General features: G+C 60.6%; 4 protein-coding genes across 4 annotated transcripts; all 4 read left to right on the top strand.

Moving 5' to 3' along the window:
- The first annotated feature begins 1,577 nt into the window (after positions 1 to 1,577).
- LOC309978989 (metallothionein-1E-like) lies at positions 1,578 to 3,285 on the top strand. Its single transcript, XM_082865811.1, has 3 exons — positions 1,578 to 1,688; positions 2,268 to 2,333; positions 3,044 to 3,285. The coding sequence occupies exons 1-3, from the start codon at positions 1,661 to 1,663 to the stop codon at positions 3,133 to 3,135; spliced, it is 186 nt and encodes a 61-aa protein (XP_082721937.1). The 5' UTR covers positions 1,578 to 1,660; the 3' UTR covers positions 3,136 to 3,285.
- Positions 3,286 to 6,944: 3,659 nt separating this feature from the next.
- On the top strand, positions 6,945 to 8,652 carry LOC309979000 (metallothionein-1E-like). Its single transcript, XM_082865821.1, has 3 exons — positions 6,945 to 7,055; positions 7,635 to 7,700; positions 8,411 to 8,652. The coding sequence occupies exons 1-3, from the start codon at positions 7,028 to 7,030 to the stop codon at positions 8,500 to 8,502; spliced, it is 186 nt and encodes a 61-aa protein (XP_082721947.1). The 5' UTR covers positions 6,945 to 7,027; the 3' UTR covers positions 8,503 to 8,652.
- A 3,673-nt stretch (positions 8,653 to 12,325) lies between these two features.
- Positions 12,326 to 14,033, top strand: LOC309978999 (metallothionein-1E-like). The gene is made up of 3 exons (XM_082865820.1): positions 12,326 to 12,436; positions 13,016 to 13,081; positions 13,792 to 14,033. Exons 1-3 carry the CDS (start codon positions 12,409 to 12,411, stop codon positions 13,881 to 13,883), a joined length of 186 nt encoding a protein of 61 aa, XP_082721946.1. The 5' UTR covers positions 12,326 to 12,408; the 3' UTR covers positions 13,884 to 14,033.
- A 3,657-nt stretch (positions 14,034 to 17,690) lies between these two features.
- On the top strand, positions 17,691 to 19,398 carry LOC309978983 (metallothionein-1E-like). The gene is made up of 3 exons (XM_082865806.1): positions 17,691 to 17,801; positions 18,381 to 18,446; positions 19,157 to 19,398. The coding sequence occupies exons 1-3, from the start codon at positions 17,774 to 17,776 to the stop codon at positions 19,246 to 19,248; spliced, it is 186 nt and encodes a 61-aa protein (XP_082721932.1). The 5' UTR covers positions 17,691 to 17,773; the 3' UTR covers positions 19,249 to 19,398.
- Positions 19,399 to 19,774: the final 376 nt, after the last annotated feature.

Below are 19,774 nucleotides of genomic sequence, written 5' to 3'. Positions count from 1 at the left end.
GAAGGTCAGAATATACTGGGCACTCAGTGAGCAATCGATCACATCACCCATTCATTTATTTATCTATTGATTTATTTGTTATCATCAGCCTAGGAGACACTGTTCTCCTTCCAGACACGCAAGCGAGGACGGTGTGTTTAGCTCTGGGCTCTGGGCCGTCCCCATCGACCCTGTGAGCGTGGGACCAGTACCCCCGAGAGGGTTATCCTGCCTTCACGCAAAGAGCCGTCGACACTACAGATAGAAGGCCGTGAGGAGCACAGTCGGTGTCCTCCTCACAGACACAGAAGGGTCCTGCCACTTCTGCTGTCACCTGCATCAGGATTTCCTTACCATTTTCTTTTCAGTGATTTTCTGAAATACGTTATACCAGAAGAAACCTCTCGAACGCTACTGAAGGAGAGAGTCAGAAGGTAGCCACGAAATCATAAATACATTCCTCCGGTGTCACCTTGGTCGCCCCCAGGATGGAGCTGGACATGGCAGAGACGGGCCGAGGACACGGCTCTGGGCCAAAGGGGACCTTGCTCACTGACTCCCTCTTTCAGCTGCGAAGCGACAAAAACACAGAAGCAGGGCACCACTCCCCAGCCCTGTGTGCCTGCCTCAGTAGCCTCCCGGTACTGTAGGGACTTCGGACTTTGGGAACCGGGCTCCGGACTGCTGTCTCCCTTCCCGGTTGGTGTGACAACTCAAAGAGCAGAAGTGACTAACAAGGCTTGGCATGGACTCCACGGTGAGTAACTGTCAGGACTACTCAAAGGGAACTCTATCCACTTGTCTCGCTTTGTTATTTACCGCCAGGTGTGCCTATCACCTACAATGATGCCGTCCCTGGGGAAGCATCCCATGATTAGGGAACCTCCACCCTGGCGTGGGGGTGGACCGGCTACAGTGAGGAGCGCCCCTGGAAAGTTCAGGCAAAGAAGCCCCCGGACAAATGAGCCAGGATCCCTCCAGGAAAGGAAAACACAAGAGACGCCTCGCGGCTGAAGGCCACGTTCACCGCGCTGCGGTTACAGGAGGCGGTACCGGAAAAACGCTTCCAAAGGACCGTGGTGGGGACCGGGGCTGGCAACGCCCGGGGACACATGGGGTCGGCCAAACGGTGGTGAGGGTCACATCCGCCTGCGCTCTCTGACACCGCTCCCCGGCTCCAGCCAAGCCAGGGACACGAGCGGGAGGCGGGGGCTGTTCTCGGGCTGCAGGAAACGGCGACCCGGAGGCCGGCGGCGCGGGGCCTGGGGCGGGGAAGACCGGAGGACGCGGGAGCCGGATTCCTGCACAACCCGCCAACACGGCGGCTGCTCCCGTCGGGCACATTGGGAAGGGGCGGCCGGGGGGCTGGGACACGGCTTACCGCACGGCACCCGGTTCCTCCGCTCCAGCCGGCACCGACGTGGAATCGTGCGCTCGGCCCCGCCTGTTGCTCACAGCCCGGCCCAGGGCGCTGCGGGCGGCACGGGCGGCGCGGGCGGCGCGGGCGGCGCGGGCGCGGAGCCGCGGGGCGGGTGCAAGGCGGGGGCGGGGCCTCTGCGCCCGGGCCGCCTCCTCGGCCTATAACTCAGCCCCCGGGCTCCTCGCTCCCACACGGCCCCCACCGGACCCGTGAAGCGGCTTCGCCCCTTGCTTTGGACCTCGGGCCTCACTCCTCCTCCAGATGGACCCCAAGTGCTCCTGCCCCACTGGTAAGGGAGCCCTGCCTTTGAGCCTTAGGATGCCCCCTTCCCGGGCACAGGACGAGAAGGGAGGGCTTTGAGTTTTGAGCTCAGGAGGACTCCTGTCACGGGTCCAGGGCTTTCTCGGTAGCCAGGCTCCTGAGGGCACGTCCGTCTCCCTTTGCCTCTCCGTTGACACTGAGGGCACGGAGGCTCCAGGCTGTCCTTCTTGAGGTCACCCGGCAGGTCAGGGGATTGCTAGACCGGGAGCCAGCGTTTGGAGGAGGCCTCGGACCTGCCACGATTTGATGGGAGGAGGGGACGCTGCCTCTTTGGGGTTCAGGCCATGGGCCCCGGCCCCCGGCCCCAGTCGGCCTGGGCTGCGTCTGGAGCCCGGGACCTTCCCTGTGGAGTCCCATCAGGAGGGGACCTACTCTCCTTGGACCAGAAGAGAGGAGCTGGGGCTTCTCTATCCGCCCGAGTGGACACGAGCTCCCAGGGCTGGGTCCTGACAGAGGAGGAGGGCTCAGGGAGGCATTGCTGACCGTCTGCTGTGGCTCCTGCATCCCCGTCCCTGCTCACTGCTGGCCTCCTTTCCCTTCCCGGCAGGCGGCTCCTGCGGCTGCGCTGGCTCCTGCACCTGCAAAGCCTGCAGATGCGCCTCCTGCAAGAAGAGTGAGTGTGCGGGGCCTTCTCTGGGAAGGCGGGGTCTGGGCTGAGTGCGAGGAGGGAGCCCAGAGCTCAGCAGGCAGGCAGGAGCAGGACAGTGACCAGACTTCCCGGCACCCCCCTCGCCAGGAAGGGATTCACAGTCAGAGCTGGAATCACCTTCGGCACGACCGAGACCCAGGCGCGCACTAGAGAACAGGGAGACTGAGGCCCAGACGGGTCACCGACAAACAACCTCAGACCTGTCACTAGAACTAGTCCTCCTGCCTCCTGAGTCACGCTTCCGAATCCTCTCAGGGACTGAAGCACTTTAGGGACCGGAACCAGCGGCCGTGCGTGGCTTCTCGGACCCGGTGCAGCCCCTTCCTGTCGAAGCAGCCCAGAGCTCCCCTATCCCGAGCGGGAGCTGCTCTGTGCGGGCTTTGCCTCCACTTTGATCCTGAGGACTTGGCTCACATCACTGGTGGTGCTGGGGGCTGGCTTTCTCTTGTCCCCAGAGGCCCTGCTCACTGTCTCTCCAAGGCGCTGTGCCCTGTCCTGGGCACAGATGGGCCGGGCAACCTGAACCTAGTGTCTGAGAGCAATGACCTCAGGACAGAGGACACCATCGTAAACTCAGGGTCTGGGCCCGAGGGCGGCTGGGGCCAGGCCTGCTGCTGGGAAGGGTGGTTCCGGACAACGCGTGGTCCGACTGCACGCTGCCCTTGCCTCCCCAGGCTGCTGCTCCTGCTGCCCCGTGGGCTGCGCCAAGTGTGCCCAGGGCTGCGTCTGCAAAGGGGCCTCGGACAAGTGCAGCTGCTGTGCCTGATGTCGCGGAGAGCCTGCCCCGGGTGTCCACAGAGCAACCAGGACAAACCTGCATTTTACCGTTTTTCATACAACCGGACCTGACGCTACATTCCTTTTTCTATGAAATCTGTGAGTTGTAATAAAAGCTGTTGACTTTATTCTGGCTCTGTCTTCCTTGGTCTGTCTTGGACAAAGAGACTCCGTGCCCATCGGGGCTGGCGTGGGGAACTGGACTGGACGTGCAGAGACCTCGGCTCTGGACCAAAGAGTACCCCCCCACACACCCCACACCCCCAAAACACACACACTGAGCGTCTTAGCCGCTTAGGTTCATTTGAGCTTCCGTTTCTCAGCTCCAAAGGATACCCTCGCCAGATGACATAGGGCATTGGACACGCAGAGGACACACTCCCTCTATTCCCCTTAGGAGTATGGATTGCAGAGAAAGTTGCCCATTTCTCATTTTCCTTCTCTGGGGGCCCCTGCCAAACTCAGCGCTCGGTGATGAGAGCCTAGAAAAGTACCCAGAGGGGATGGAATCCCACACCCCTCTCGTGTGACTTCTGCACGGGGCTTGCGTCTAAAACACCCTGGAAAGACCTCTTTGTATTTTCTGCCACAGTTTTCACCCTGGTCAGTAAAACGGATCGCTAAGAAAACACGTCAAAGGACACGATATGTGACACCCAGTTTTCCCTTCAACACGTAAAACCACCTTCACACGTGGAGGAGCAATTCTGAAAACTGGACGCTCTCATATGCTGCACGTACGTTGAAAGTGTGCCCGAGTCCTGGGAACACTTCACAGATGCCCCACTGTGTGGACCACACACGCCTGGAGCAGCTCTGCCCCCTGCCTCCCCACAGGGAACATCAGTCTTGGCTTGCCCAGGGCTACGGACAGGACACTCGCCACCCGTGACAGCTCCCTGCGGGGGCTTGGCTCTGAATCTTCGCAAGTACCTCCCTAGGTCAGGCTGACATCTTCCCTTCCCTCAAAAACCAGCCCGTGGCTACCTGACACCCCGAAAGAAAGTGATTTGGATTTGGTGGGAATTTCCCGGCTGTTTCCCTGAGACCTGGTTTCAGAAGAAGGACTTCACGTGTTCCTCTGCAGAGTGATGGTGGTGCTGCAGTGCGTGGCGGGGGGGGGGGGGGGGGCCTGGTGGGGTTTATTAGCAACAAGTGTGTGCTGAGGGAACAGGGAGTGTATTTCAGCTGTTGGGCCCCCTGGCGGTCTGGGGAGGGAACTCCTATTGGATGGGCACTCCGAGAGAAAGAGGAGACACGTGGCTCAGAAGTCAGGACCAAGATGGGCCACAGGTGCCCCGAGTGCACAGGGCATTTCGGGAGCCGGCCCGTGCTGCGTGCGTGGGCGTCGGCGTCAGGCACTCAGGTTCACAGCCACCGTGCCACTTCCTGACCTGGCAAGTCACTGATACTCTCTGAGATTTCATTTCCTCCTTTCGATACAAAAGAATAATTTCAATGAGGGGGAATAAGCGAGATAGTGGCCTGGCTCCCAGCTCGGGCTTCCCCCACGGTGTCCCGTACGATCGCTCTCTCCACACTGACATCTGTGCACAGAGAATCCTTGAGCTCCCGACAAGCTCCTGGAGAAAGGCTCCCTGGTTTGCAAGCAAGCTCATGGCGAGGGCAGAGATGGATAGGAACCTTGCTTATCCAGTGCCAGAGGGCGTGGGGATGTCCTCCAACAAGCCCCGTGGAACGAGTCACCGCCACAGCGTTTGGACAGACTCGGTGAACCTGCATGGTCTGGAGTGATGGTGCCAATTCCAGAGAGGTTAAGCAACCTACCCAAGGGCACACAGCCTATACTCAGAGGACTAAACCTACACTGCAGCTGTCTCACCTCCCGGCCACACGGTGCCGGTTATGACATCACTGGAGGCTGAATCCGGCCTCTCCTTTTTCAGGGCTGCAGGGTCTTCGGAGACAGTCCAGCTGTGCTCCTGGCTGCAGAGGTGGGAGGCCGAAGCCCAGAGAGGTCACAGAGCTGTGCGGAGGGTTCTGGCTGCCGGCTCAGGGCTCTCCCACTGCTGCCTCTGTGCCAGGTGTTCAGTGTTCTCACCCTTCGTGGGATGACACGGTGTCCGGTTGGGCGCGGGGCTGCAGTCAGCCTGCAGGAGGGCCAGTCCCATCTGTGCCACGTACAGCCATGGGACATAACCTCTCTGTGGCTCCGTCTGCTCTGCTCTAAAGGGAAAATAACAGTGTCTGGCTCTCGGGATTAAAGAACTGAATACATGCAAAGAAGGTCAGAATATACTGGGCACTCAGTGAGCAATCGATCACATCACCCATTCATTTATTTATCTATTGATTTATTTGTTATCATCAGCCTAGGAGACACTGTTCTCCTTCCAGACACGCAAGCGAGGACGGTGTGTTTAGCTCTGGGCTCTGGGCCGTCCCCATCGACCCTGTGAGCGTGGGACCAGTACCCCCGAGAGGGTTATCCTGCCTTCACGCAAAGAGCCGTCGACACTACAGATAGAAGGCCGTGAGGAGCACAGTCGGTGTCCTCCTCACAGACACAGAAGGGTCCTGCCACTTCTGCTGTCACCTGCATCAGGATTTCCTTACCATTTTCTTTTCAGTGATTTTCTGAAATACGTTATACCAGAAGAAACCTCTCGAACGCTACTGAAGGAGAGAGTCAGAAGGTAGCCACAAAATCATAAATACATTCCTCCGGTGTCACCTTGGTCGCCCCCAGGATGGAGCTGGACATGGCAGAGACGGGCCGAGGACACGGCTCTGGGCCAAAGGGGACCTTGCTCACTGACTCCCTCTTTCAGCTGCGAAGCGACAAAAACACAGAAGCAGGGCACCACTCCCCAGCCCTGTGTGCCTGCCTCAGTAGCCTCCCGGTACTGTAGGGACTTCGGACTTTGGGAACCGGGCTCCGGACTGCTGTCTCCCTTCCCGGTTGGTGTGACAACTCAAAGAGCAGAAGTGACTAACAAGGCTTGGCATGGACTCCACGGTGAGTAACTGTCAGGACTACTCAAAGGGAACTCTATCCACTTGTCTCGCTTTGTTATTTACCGCCAGGTGTGCCTATCACCTACAATGATGCCGTCCCTGGGGAAGCATCCCATGATTAGGGAACCTCCACCCTGGCGTGGGGGTGGACCGGCTACAGTGAGGAGCGCCCCTGGAAAGTTCAGGCAAAGAAGCCCCCGGACAAATGAGCCAGGATCCCTCCAGGAAAGGAAAACACAAGAGACGCCTCGCGGCTGAAGGCCACGTTCACCGCGCTGCGGTTACAGGAGGCGGTACCGGAAAAACGCTTCCAAAGGACCGTGGTGGGGACCGGGGCTGGCAACGCCCGGGGACACATGGGGTCGGCCAAACGGTGGTGAGGGTCACATCCGCCTGCGCTCTCTGACACCGCTCCCCGGCTCCAGCCAAGCCAGGGACACGAGCGGGAGGCGGGGGCTGTTCTCGGGCTGCAGGAGGCCGGCGGCGCGGGGCCTGGGGCGGGGAAGACCGGAGGACGCGGGAGCCGGATTCCTGCACAACCCGCCAACACGGCGGCTGCTCCCGTCGGGCACATTGGGAAGGGGCGGCCGGGGGGCTGGGACACGGCTTACCGCACGGCACCCGGTTCCTCCGCTCCAGCCGGCACCGACGTGGAATCGTGCGCTCGGCCCCGCCTGTTGCTCACAGCCCGGCCCAGGGCGCTGCGGGCGGCACGGGCGGCGCGGGCGGCGCGGGCGCGGAGCCGCGGGGCGGGTGCAAGGCGGGGGCGGGGCCTCTGCGCCCGGGCCGCCTCCTCGGCCTATAACTCAGCCCCCGGGCTCCTCGCTCCCACACGGCCCCCACCGGACCCGTGAAGCGGCTTCGCCCCTTGCTTTGGACCTCGGGCCTCACTCCTCCTCCAGATGGACCCCAAGTGCTCCTGCCCCACTGGTAAGGGAGCCCTGCCTTTGAGCCTTAGGATGCCCCCTTCCCGGGCACAGGACGAGAAGGGAGGGCTTTGAGTTTTGAGCTCAGGAGGACTCCTGTCACGGGTCCAGGGCTTTCTCGGTAGCCAGGCTCCTGAGGGCACGTCCGTCTCCCTTTGCCTCTCCGTTGACACTGAGGGCACGGAGGCTCCAGGCTGTCCTTCTTGAGGTCACCCGGCAGGTCAGGGGATTGCTAGACCGGGAGCCAGCGTTTGGAGGAGGCCTCGGACCTGCCACGATTTGAGGGGCGGAGGGGACGCTGCCTCTTTGGGGTTCAGGCCATGGGCCCCGGCCCCCGGCCCCAGTCGGCCTGGGCTGCGTCTGGAGCCCGGGACCTTCCCTGTGGAGTCCCATCAGGAGGGGACCTACTCTCCTTGGACCAGAAGAGAGGAGCTGGGGCTTCTCTATCCGCCCGAGTGGACACGAGCTCCCAGGGCTGGGTCCTGACAGAGGAGGAGGGCTCAGGGAGGCATTGCTGACCGTCTGCTGTGGCTCCTGCATCCCCGTCCCTGCTCACTGCTGGCCTCCTTTCCCTTCCCGGCAGGCGGCTCCTGCGGCTGCGCTGGCTCCTGCACCTGCAAAGCCTGCAGATGCGCCTCCTGCAAGAAGAGTGAGTGTGCGGGGCCTTCTCTGGGAAGGCGGGGTCTGGGCTGAGTGCGAGGAGGGAGCCCAGAGCTCAGCAGGCAGGCAGGAGCAGGACAGTGACCAGACTTCCCGGCACCCCCCTCGCCAGGAAGGGATTCACAGTCAGAGCTGGAATCACCTTCGGCACGACCGAGACCCAGGCGCGCACTAGAGAACAGGGAGACTGAGGCCCAGACGGGTCACCGACAAACAACCTCAGACCTGTCACTAGAACTAGTCCTCCTGCCTCCTGAGTCACGCTTCCGAATCCTCTCAGGGACTGAAGCACTTTAGGGACCGGAACCAGCGGCCGTGCGTGGCTTCTCGGACCCGGTGCAGCCCCTTCCTGTCGAAGCAGCCCAGAGCTCCCCTATCCCGAGCGGGAGCTGCTCTGTGCGGGCTTTGCCTCCACTTTGATCCTGAGGACTTGGCTCACATCACTGGTGGTGCTGGGGGCTGGCTTTCTCTTGTCCCCAGAGGCCCTGCTCACTGTCTCTCCAAGGCGCTGTGCCCTGTCCTGGGCACAGATGGGCCGGGCAACCTGAACCTAGTGTCTGAGAGCAATGACCTCAGGACAGAGGACACCATCGTAAACTCAGGGTCTGGGCCCGAGGGCGGCTGGGGCCAGGCCTGCTGCTGGGAAGGGTGGTTCCGGACAACGCGTGGTCCGACTGCACGCTGCCCTTGCCTCCCCAGGCTGCTGCTCCTGCTGCCCCGTGGGCTGCGCCAAGTGTGCCCAGGGCTGCGTCTGCAAAGGGGCCTCGGACAAGTGCAGCTGCTGTGCCTGATGTCGCGGAGAGCCTGCCCCGGGTGTCCACAGAGCAACCAGGACAAACCTGCATTTTACCGTTTTTCATACAACCGGACCTGACGCTACATTCCTTTTTCTATGAAATCTGTGAGTTGTAATAAAAGCTGTTGACTTTATTCTGGCTCTGTCTTCCTTGGTCTGTCTTGGACAAAGAGACTCCGTGCCCATCGGGGCTGGCGTGGGGAACTGGACTGGACGTGCAGAGACCTCGGCTCTGGACCAAAGAGTACCCCCCCACACACCCCACACCCCCAAAACACACACACTGAGCGTCTTAGCCGCTTAGGTTCATTTGAGCTTCCGTTTCTCAGCTCCAAAGGATACCCTCGCCAGATGACATAGGGCATTGGACACGCAGAGGACACACTCCCTCTATTCCCCTTAGGAGTATGGATTGCAGAGAAAGTTGCCCATTTCTCATTTTCCTTCTCTGGGGGCCCCTGCCAAACTCAGCGCTCGGTGATGAGAGCCTAGAAAAGTACCCAGAGGGGATGGAATCCCACACCCCTCTCGTGTGACTTCTGCACGGGGCTTGCGTCTAAAACACCCTGGAAAGACCTCTTTGTATTTTCTGCCACAGTTTTCACCCTGGTCAGTAAAACGGATCGCTAAGAAAACACGTCAAAGGACACGATATGTGACACCCAGTTTTCCCTTCAACACGTAAAACCACCTTCACACGTGGAGGAGCAATTCTGAAAACTGGACGCTCTCATATGCTGCACGTACGTTGAAAGTGTGCCCGAGTCCTGGGAACACTTCACAGATGCCCCACTGTGTGGACCACACACGCCTGGAGCAGCTCTGCCCCCTGCCTCCCCACAGGGAACATCAGTCTTGGCTTGCCCAGGGCTACGGACAGGACACTCGCCACCCGTGACAGCTCCCTGCGGGGGCTTGGCTCTGAATCTTCGCAAGTACCTCCCTAGGTCAGGCTGACATCTTCCCTTCCCTCAAAAACCAGCCCGTGGCTACCTGACACCCCGAAAGAAAGTGATTTGGATTTGGTGGGAATTTCCCGGCTGTTTCCCTGAGACCTGGTTTCAGAAGAAGGACTTCACGTGTTCCTCTGCAGAGTGATGGTGGTGCTGCAGTGCGTGGCGGGGGGGGGGGGGGGGGCCTGGTGGGGTTTATTAGCAACAAGTGTGTGCTGAGGGAACAGGGAGTGTATTTCAGCTGTTGGGCCCCCTGGCGGTCTGGGGAGGGAACTCCTATTGGATGGGCACTCCGAGAGAAAGAGGAGACACGTGGCTCAGAAGTCAGGACCAAGATGGGCCACAGGTGCCCCGAGTGCACAGGGCATTTCGGGAGCCGGCCCGTGCTGCGTGCGTGGGCGTCGGCGTCAGGCACTCAGGTTCACAGCCACCGTGCCACTTCCTGACCTGGCAAGTCACTGATACTCTCTGAGATTTCATTTCCTCCTTTCGATACAAAAGAATAATTTCAATGAGGGGGAATAAGCGAGATAGTGGCCTGGCTCCCAGCTCGGGCTTCCCCCACGGTGTCCCGTACGATCGCTCTCTCCACACTGACATCTGTGCACAGAGAATCCTTGAGCTCCCGACAAGCTCCTGGAGAAAGGCTCCCTGGTTTGCAAGCAAGCTCATGGCGAGGGCAGAGATGGATAGGAACCTTGCTTATCCAGTGCCAGAGGGCGTGGGGATGTCCTCCAACAAGCCCCGTGGAACGAGTCACCGCCACAGCGTTTGGACAGACTCGGTGAACCTGCATGGTCTGGAGTGATGGTGCCAATTCCAGAGAGGTTAAGCAACCTACCCAAGGGCACACAGCCTATACTCAGAGGACTAAACCTACACTGCAGCTGTCTCACCTCCCGGCCACACGGTGCCGGTTATGACATCACTGGAGGCTGAATCCGGCCTCTCCTTTTTCAGGGCTGCAGGGTCTTCGGAGACAGTCCAGCTGTGCTCCTGGCTGCAGAGGTGGGAGGCCGAAGCCCAGAGAGGTCACAGAGCTGTGCGGAGGGTTCTGGCTGCCGGCTCAGGGCTCTCCCACTGCTGCCTCTGTGCCAGGTGTTCAGTGTTCTCACCCTTCGTGGGATGACACGGTGTCCGGTTGGGCGCGGGGCTGCAGTCAGCCTGCAGGAGGGCCAGTCCCATCTGTGCCACGTACAGCCATGGGACATAACCTCTCTGTGGCTCCGTCTGCTCTGCTCTAAAGGGAAAATAACAGTGTCTGGCTCTCGGGATTAAAGAACTGAATACATGCAAAGAAGGTCAGAATATACTGGGCACTCAGTGAGCAATCGATCACATCACCCATTCATTTATTTATCTATTGATTTATTTGTTATCATCAGCCTAGGAGACACTGTTCTCCTTCCAGACACGCAAGCGAGGACGGTGTGTTTAGCTCTGGGCTCTGGGCCGTCCCCATCGACCCTGTGAGCGTGGGACCAGTACCCCCGAGAGGGTTATCCTGCCTTCACGCAAAGAGCCGTCGACACTACAGATAGAAGGCCGTGAGGAGCACAGTCGGTGTCCTCCTCACAGACACAGAAGGGTCCTGCCACTTCTGCTGTCACCTGCATCAGGATTTCCTTACCATTTTCTTTTCAGTGATTTTCTGAAATACGTTATACCAGAAGAAACCTCTCGAACGCTACTGAAGGAGAGAGTCAGAAGGTAGCCACAAAATCATAAATACATTCCTCCGGTGTCACCTTGGTCGCCCCCAGGATGGAGCTGGACATGGCAGAGACGGGCCGAGGACACGGCTCTGGGCCAAAGGGGACCTTGCTCACTGACTCCCTCTTTCAGCTGCGAAGCGACAAAAACACAGAAGCAGGGCACCACTCCCCAGCCCTGTGTGCCTGCCTCAGTAGCCTCCCGGTACTGTAGGGACTTCGGACTTTGGGAACCGGGCTCCGGACTGCTGTCTCCCTTCCCGGTTGGTGTGACAACTCAAAGAGCAGAAGTGACTAACAAGGCTTGGCATGGACTCCACGGTGAGTAACTGTCAGGACTACTCAAAGGGAACTCTATCCACTTGTCTCGCTTTGTTATTTACCGCCAGGTGTGCCTATCACCTACAATGATGCCGTCCCTGGGGAAGCATCCCATGATTAGGGAACCTCCACCCTGGCGTGGGGGTGGACCGGCTACAGTGAGGAGCGCCCCTGGAAAGTTCAGGCAAAGAAGCCCCCGGACAAATGAGCCAGGATCCCTCCAGGAAAGGAAAACACAAGAGACGCCTCGCGGCTGAAGGCCACGTTCACCGCGCTGCGGTTACAGGAGGCGGTACCGGAAAAACGCTTCCAAAGGACCGTGGTGGGGACCGGGGCTGGCAACGCCCGGGGACACATGGGGTCGGCCAAACGGTGGTGAGGGTCACATCCGCCTGCGCTCTCTGACACCGCTCCCCGGCTCCAGCCAAGCCAGGGACACGAGCGGGAGGCGGGGGCTGTTCTCGGGCAGCAGGAAACGGCGACCCGGAGGCCGGCGGCGCGGGGCCTGGGGCGGGGAAGACCGGAGGACGCGGGAGCCGGATTCCTGCACAACCCGCCAACACGGCGGCTGCTCCCGTCGGGCACATTGGGAAGGGGCGGCCGGGGGGCTGGGACACGGCTTACCGCACGGCACCCGGTTCCTCCGCTCCAGCCGGCACCGACGTGGAATCGTGCGCTCGGCCCCGCCTGTTGCTCACAGCCCGGCCCAGGGCGCTGCGGGCGGCACGGGCGGCGCGGGCGGCGCGGGCGCGGAGCCGCGGGGCGGGTGCAAGGCGGGGGCGGGGCCTCTGCGCCCGGGCCGCCTCCTCGGCCTATAACTCAGCCCCCGGGCTCCTCGCTCCCACACGGCCCCCACCGGACCCGTGAAGCGGCTTCGCCCCTTGCTTTGGACCTCGGGCCTCACTCCTCCTCCAGATGGACCCCAAGTGCTCCTGCCCCACTGGTAAGGGAGCCCTGCCTTTGAGCCTTAGGATGCCCCCTTCCCGGGCACAGGACGAGAAGGGAGGGCTTTGAGTTTTGAGCTCAGGAGGACTCCTGTCACGGGTCCAGGGCTTTCTCGGTAGCCAGGCTCCTGAGGGCACGTCCGTCTCCCTTTGCCTCTCCGTTGACACTGAGGGCACGGAGGCTCCAGGCTGTCCTTCTTGAGGTCACCCGGCAGGTCAGGGGATTGCTAGACCGGGAGCCAGCGTTTGGAGGAGGCCTCGGACCTGCCACGATTTGAGGGGCGGAGGGGACGCTGCCTCTTTGGGGTTCAGGCCATGGGCCCCGGCCCCCGGCCCCAGTCGGCCTGGGCTGCGTCTGGAGCCCGGGACCTTCCCTGTGGAGTCCCATCAGGAGGGGACCTACTCTCCTTGGACCAGAAGAGAGGAGCTGGGGCTTCTCTATCCGCCCGAGTGGACACGAGCTCCCAGGGCTGGGTCCTGACAGAGGAGGAGGGCTCAGGGAGGCATTGCTGACCGTCTGCTGTGGCTCCTGCATCCCCGTCCCTGCTCACTGCTGGCCTCCTTTCCCTTCCCGGCAGGCGGCTCCTGCGGCTGCGCTGGCTCCTGCACCTGCAAAGCCTGCAGATGCGCCTCCTGCAAGAAGAGTGAGTGTGCGGGGCCTTCTCTGGGAAGGCGGGGTCTGGGCTGAGTGCGAGGAGGGAGCCCAGAGCTCAGCAGGCAGGCAGGAGCAGGACAGTGACCAGACTTCCCGGCACCCCCCTCGCCAGGAAGGGATTCACAGTCAGAGCTGGAATCACCTTCGGCACGACCGAGACCCAGGCGCGCACTAGAGAACAGGGAGACTGAGGCCCAGACGGGTCACCGACAAACAACCTCAGACCTGTCACTAGAACTAGTCCTCCTGCCTCCTGAGTCACGCTTCCGAATCCTCTCAGGGACTGAAGCACTTTAGGGACCGGAACCAGCGGCCGTGCGTGGCTTCTCGGACCCGGTGCAGCCCCTTCCTGTCGAAGCAGCCCAGAGCTCCCCTATCCCGAGCGGGAGCTGCTCTGTGCGGGCTTTGCCTCCACTTTGATCCTGAGGACTTGGCTCACATCACTGGTGGTGCTGGGGGCTGGCTTTCTCTTGTCCCCAGAGGCCCTGCTCACTGTCTCTCCAAGGCGCTGTGCCCTGTCCTGGGCACAGATGGGCCGGGCAACCTGAACCTAGTGTCTGAGAGCAATGACCTCAGGACAGAGGACACCATCGTAAACTCAGGGTCTGGGCCCGAGGGCGGCTGGGGCCAGGCCTGCTGCTGGGAAGGGTGGTTCCGGACAACGCGTGGTCCGACTGCACGCTGCCCTTGCCTCCCCAGGCTGCTGCTCCTGCTGCCCCGTGGGCTGCGCCAAGTGTGCCCAGGGCTGCGTCTGCAAAGGGGCCTCGGACAAGTGCAGCTGCTGTGCCTGATGTCGCGGAGAGCCTGCCCCGGGTGTCCACAGAGCAACCAGGACAAACCTGCATTTTACCGTTTTTCATACAACCGGACCTGACGCTACATTCCTTTTTCTATGAAATCTGTGAGTTGTAATAAAAGCTGTTGACTTTATTCTGGCTCTGTCTTCCTTGGTCTGTCTTGGACAAAGAGACTCCGTGCCCATCGGGGCTGGCGTGGGGAACTGGACTGGACGTGCAGAGACCTCGGCTCTGGACCAAAGAGTACCCCCCCACACACCCCACACCCCCAAAACACACACACTGAGCGTCTTAGCCGCTTAGGTTCATTTGAGCTTCCGTTTCTCAGCTCCAAAGGATACCCTCGCCAGATGACATAGGGCATTGGACACGCAGAGGACACACTCCCTCTATTCCCCTTAGGAGTATGGATTGCAGAGAAAGTTGCCCATTTCTCATTTTCCTTCTCTGGGGGCCCCTGCCAAACTCAGCGCTCGGTGATGAGAGCCTAGAAAAGTACCCAGAGGGGATGGAATCCCACACCCCTCTCGTGTGACTTCTGCACGGGGCTTGCGTCTAAAACACCCTGGAAAGACCTCTTTGTATTTTCTGCCACAGTTTTCACCCTGGTCAGTAAAACGGATCGCTAAGAAAACACGTCAAAGGACACGATATGTGACACCCAGTTTTCCCTTCAACACGTAAAACCACCTTCACACGTGGAGGAGCAATTCTGAAAACTGGACGCTCTCATATGCTGCACGTACGTTGAAAGTGTGCCCGAGTCCTGGGAACACTTCACAGATGCCCCACTGTGTGGACCACACACGCCTGGAGCAGCTCTGCCCCCTGCCTCCCCACAGGGAACATCAGTCTTGGCTTGCCCAGGGCTACGGACAGGACACTCGCCACCCGTGACAGCTCCCTGCGGGGGCTTGGCTCTGAATCTTCGCAAGTACCTCCCTAGGTCAGGCTGACATCTTCCCTTCCCTCAAAAACCAGCCCGTGGCTACCTGACACCCCGAAAGAAAGTGATTTGGATTTGGTGGGAATTTCCCGGCTGTTTCCCTGAGACCTGGTTTCAGAAGAAGGACTTCACGTGTTCCTCTGCAGAGTGATGGTGGTGCTGCAGTGCGTGGCGGGGGGGGGGGGGGGCCTGGTGGGGTTTATTAGCAACAAGTGTGTGCTGAGGGAACAGGGAGTGTATTTCAGCTGTTGGGCCCCCTGGCGGTCTGGGGAGGGAACTCCTATTGGATGGGCACTCCGAGAGAAAGAGGAGACACGTGGCTCAGAAGTCAGGACCAAGATGGGCCACAGGTGCCCCGAGTGCACAGGGCATTTCGGGAGCCGGCCCGTGCTGCGTGCGTGGGCGTCGGCGTCAGGCACTCAGGTTCACAGCCACCGTGCCACTTCCTGACCTGGCAAGTCACTGATACTCTCTGAGATTTCATTTCCTCCTTTCGATACAAAAGAATAATTTCAATGAGGGGGAATAAGCGAGATAGTGGCCTGGCTCCCAGCTCGGGCTTCCCCCACGGTGTCCCGTACGATCGCTCTCTCCACACTGACATCTGTGCACAGAGAATCCTTGAGCTCCCGACAAGCTCCTGGAGAAAGGCTCCCTGGTTTGCAAGCAAGCTCATGGCGAGGGCAGAGATGGATAGGAACCTTGCTTATCCAGTGCCAGAGGGCGTGGGGATGTCCTCCAACAAGCCCCGTGGAACGAGTCACCGCCACAGCGTTTGGACAGACTCGGTGAACCTGCATGGTCTGGAGTGATGGTGCCAATTCCAGAGAGGTTAAGCAACCTACCCAAGGGCACACAGCCTATACTCAGAGGACTAAACCTACACTGCAGCTGTCTCACCTCCCGGCCACACGGTGCCGGTTATGACATCACTGGAGGCTGAATCCGGCCTCTCCTTTTTCAGGGCTGCAGGGTCTTCGGAGACAGTCCAGCTGTGCTCCTGGCTGCAGAGGTGGGAGGCCGAAGCCCAGAGAGGTCACAGAGCTGTGCGGAGGGTTCTGGCTGCCGGCTCAGGGCTCTCCCACTGCTGCCTCTGTGCCAGGTGTTCAGTGTTCTCACCCTTCGTGGGATGACACGGTGTCCGGTTGGGCGCGGGGCTGCAGTCAGCCTGCAGGAGGGCCAGTCCCGTCTGTGCCACGTACAGCCATGGGACATAACCTCTCTGTGGCTCCGTCTGCTCTGCTCTAAAGGGAAAATAACAGTGTCTGGCTCTCGGGATTAAAGAACTGAATACATGCAAAGAAGGTCAGAATATACTGGGCACTCAGTGAGCAATCGATCACATCACCCATTCATTTATTTATCTATTGATTTATTTGTTATCATCAGCCTAGGAGACACTGTTCTCCTTCCAGACACGCAAGCGAGGACGGTGTGTTTAGCTCTGGGCTCTGGGCCGTCCCCATCGACCCTGTGAGCGTGGGACCAGTACCCCCGAGAGGGTTATCCTGCCTTCACGCAAAGAGCCGTCGACACTACAGATAGAAGGCCGTGAGGAGCACAGTCGGTGTCCTCCTCACAGACACAGAAGGGTCCTGCCACTTCTGCTGTCACCTGCATCAGGATTTCCTTACCATTTTCTTTTCAGTGATTTTCTGAAATACGTTATACCAGAAGAAACCTCTCGAACGCTACTGAAGGAGAGAGTCAGAAGGTAGCCACGAAATCATAAATACATTCCTCCGGTGTCACCTTGGTCGCCCCCAGGATGGAGCTGGACATGGCAGAGACGGGCCGAGGACACGGCTCTGGGCCAAAGGGGACCTTGCTCACTGACTCCCTCTTTCAGCTGCGAAGCGACAAAAACACAGAAGCAGGGCACCACTCCCCAGCCCTGTGTGCCTGCCTCAGTAGCCTCCCGGTACTGTAGGGACTTCGGACTTTGGGAACCGGGCTCCGGACTGCTGTCTCCCTTCCCGGTTGGTGTGACAACTCAAAGAGCAGAAGTGACTAACAAGGCTTGGCATGGACTCCACGGTGAGTAACTGTCAGGACTACTCAAAGGGAACTCTATCCACTTGTCTCGCTTTGTTATTTACCGCCAGGTGTGCCTATCACCTACAATGATGCCGTCCCTGGGGAAGCATCCCATGATTAGGGAACCTCCACCCTGGCGTGGGGGTGGACCGGCTACAGTGAGGAGCGCCCCTGGAAAGTTCAGGCAAAGAAGCCCCCGGACAAATGAGCCAGGATCCCTCCAGGAAAGGAAAACACAAGAGACGCCTCGCGGCTGAAGGCCACGTTCACCGCGCTGCGGTTACAGGAGGCGGTACCGGAAAAACGCTTCCAAAGGACCGTGGTGGGGACCGGGGCTGGCAACGCCCGGGGACACATGGGGTCGGCCAAACGGTGGTGAGGGTCACATCCGCCTGCGCTCTCTGACACCGCTCCCCGGCTCCAGCCAAGCCAGGGACACGAGCGGGAGGCGGGGGCTGTTCTCGGGCTGCAGGAGGCCGGCGGCGCGGGGCCTGGGGCGGGGAAGACCGGAGGACGCGGGAGCCGGATTCCTGCACAACCCGCCAACACGGCGGCTGCTCCCGTCGGGCACATTGGGAAGGGGCGGCCGGGGGGCTGGGACACGGCTTACCGCACGGCACCCGGTTCCTCCGCTCCAGCCGGCACCGACGTGGAATCGTGCGCTCGGCCCCGCCTGTTGCTCACAGCCCGGCCCAGGGCGCTGCGGGCGGCACGGGCGGCGCGGGCGGCGCGGGCGCGGAGCCGCGGGGCGGGTGCAAGGCGGGGGCGGGGCCTCTGCGCCCGGGCCGCCTCCTCGGCCTATAACTCAGCCCCCGGGCTCCTCGCTCCCACACGGCCCCCACCGGACCCGTGAAGCGGCTTCGCCCCTTGCTTTGGACCTCGGGCCTCACTCCTCCTCCAGATGGACCCCAAGTGCTCCTGCCCCACTGGTAAGGGAGCCCTGCCTTTGAGCCTTAGGATGCCCCCTTCCCGGGCACAGGACGAGAAGGGAGGGCTTTGAGTTTTGAGCTCAGGAGGACTCCTGTCACGGGTCCAGGGCTTTCTCGGTAGCCAGGCTCCTGAGGGCACGTCCGTCTCCCTTTGCCTCTCCGTTGACACTGAGGGCACGGAGGCTCCAGGCTGTCCTTCTTGAGGTCACCCGGCAGGTCAGGGGATTGCTAGACCGGGAGCCAGCGTTTGGAGGAGGCCTCGGACCTGCCACGATTTGAGGGGCGGAGGGGACGCTGCCTCTTTGGGGTTCAGGCCATGGGCCCCGGCCCCCGGCCCCAGTCGGCCTGGGCTGCGTCTGGAGCCCGGGACCTTCCCTGTGGAGTCCCATCAGGAGGGGACCTACTCTCCTTGGACCAGAAGAGAGGAGCTGGGGCTTCTCTATCCGCCCGAGTGGACACGAGCTCCCAGGGCTGGGTCCTGACAGAGGAGGAGGGCTCAGGGAGGCATTGCTGACCGTCTGCTGTGGCTCCTGCATCCCCGTCCCTGCTCACTGCTGGCCTCCTTTCCCTTCCCGGCAGGCGGCTCCTGCGGCTGCGCTGGCTCCTGCACCTGCAAAGCCTGCAGATGCGCCTCCTGCAAGAAGAGTGAGTGTGCGGGGCCTTCTCTGGGAAGGCGGGGTCTGGGCTGAGTGCGAGGAGGGAGCCCAGAGCTCAGCAGGCAGGCAGGAGCAGGACAGTGACCAGACTTCCCGGCACCCCCCTCGCCAGGAAGGGATTCACAGTCAGAGCTGGAATCACCTTCGGCACGACCGAGACCCAGGCGCGCACTAGAGAACAGGGAGACTGAGGCCCAGACGGGTCACCGACAAACAACCTCAGACCTGTCACTAGAACTAGTCCTCCTGCCTCCTGAGTCACGCTTCCGAATCCTCTCAGGGACTGAAGCACTTTAGGGACCGGAACCAGCGGCCGTGCGTGGCTTCTCGGACCCGGTGCAGCCCCTTCCTGTCGAAGCAGCCCAGAGCTCCCCTATCCCGAGCGGGAGCTGCTCTGTGCGGGCTTTGCCTCCACTTTGATCCTGAGGACTTGGCTCACATCACTGGTGGTGCTGGGGGCTGGCTTTCTCTTGTCCCCAGAGGCCCTGCTCACTGTCTCTCCAAGGCGCTGTGCCCTGTCCTGGGCACAGATGGGCCGGGCAACCTGAACCTAGTGTCTGAGAGCAATGACCTCAGGACAGAGGACACCATCGTAAACTCAGGGTCTGGGCCCGAGGGCGGCTGGGGCCAGGCCTGCTGCTGGGAAGGGTGGTTCCGGACAACGCGTGGTCCGACTGCACGCTGCCCTTGCCTCCCCAGGCTGCTGCTCCTGCTGCCCCGTGGGCTGCGCCAAGTGTGCCCAGGGCTGCGTCTGCAAAGGGGCCTCGGACAAGTGCAGCTGCTGTGCCTGATGTCGCGGAGAGCCTGCCCCGGGTGTCCACAGAGCAACCAGGACAAACCTGCATTTTACCGTTTTTCATACAACCGGACCTGACGCTACATTCCTTTTTCTATGAAATCTGTGAGTTGTAATAAAAGCTGTTGACTTTATTCTGGCTCTGTCTTCCTTGGTCTGTCTTGGACAAAGAGACTCCGTGCCCATCGGGGCTGGCGTGGGGAACTGGACTGGACGTGCAGAGACCTCGGCTCTGGACCAAAGAGTACCCCCCCACACACCCCACACCCCCAAAACACACACACTGAGCGTCTTAGCCGCTTAGGTTCATTTGAGCTTCCGTTTCTCAGCTCCAAAGGATACCCTCGCCAGATGACATAGGGCATTGGACACGCAGAGGACACACTCCCTCTATTCCCCTTAGGAGTATGGATTGCAGAGAAAGTTGCCCATTTCTCATTTTCCTTCTCTGGGGGCCCCTGCCAAACTCAGCGCTCGGTGATGAGAGCCTAGAAAAGTACCCAGAGGGGATGGAATCCCAC

Source organism: Leucopleurus acutus (genome assembly GCF_964270905.1).
Source record: "Leucopleurus acutus genome assembly, contig: HAP1_SCAFFOLD_629, whole genome shotgun sequence".
NCBI lineage: Eukaryota > Metazoa > Chordata > Mammalia > Artiodactyla > Delphinidae > Leucopleurus > Leucopleurus acutus.
This window is presented reverse-complemented; position numbering and strand designations above follow the sequence as displayed.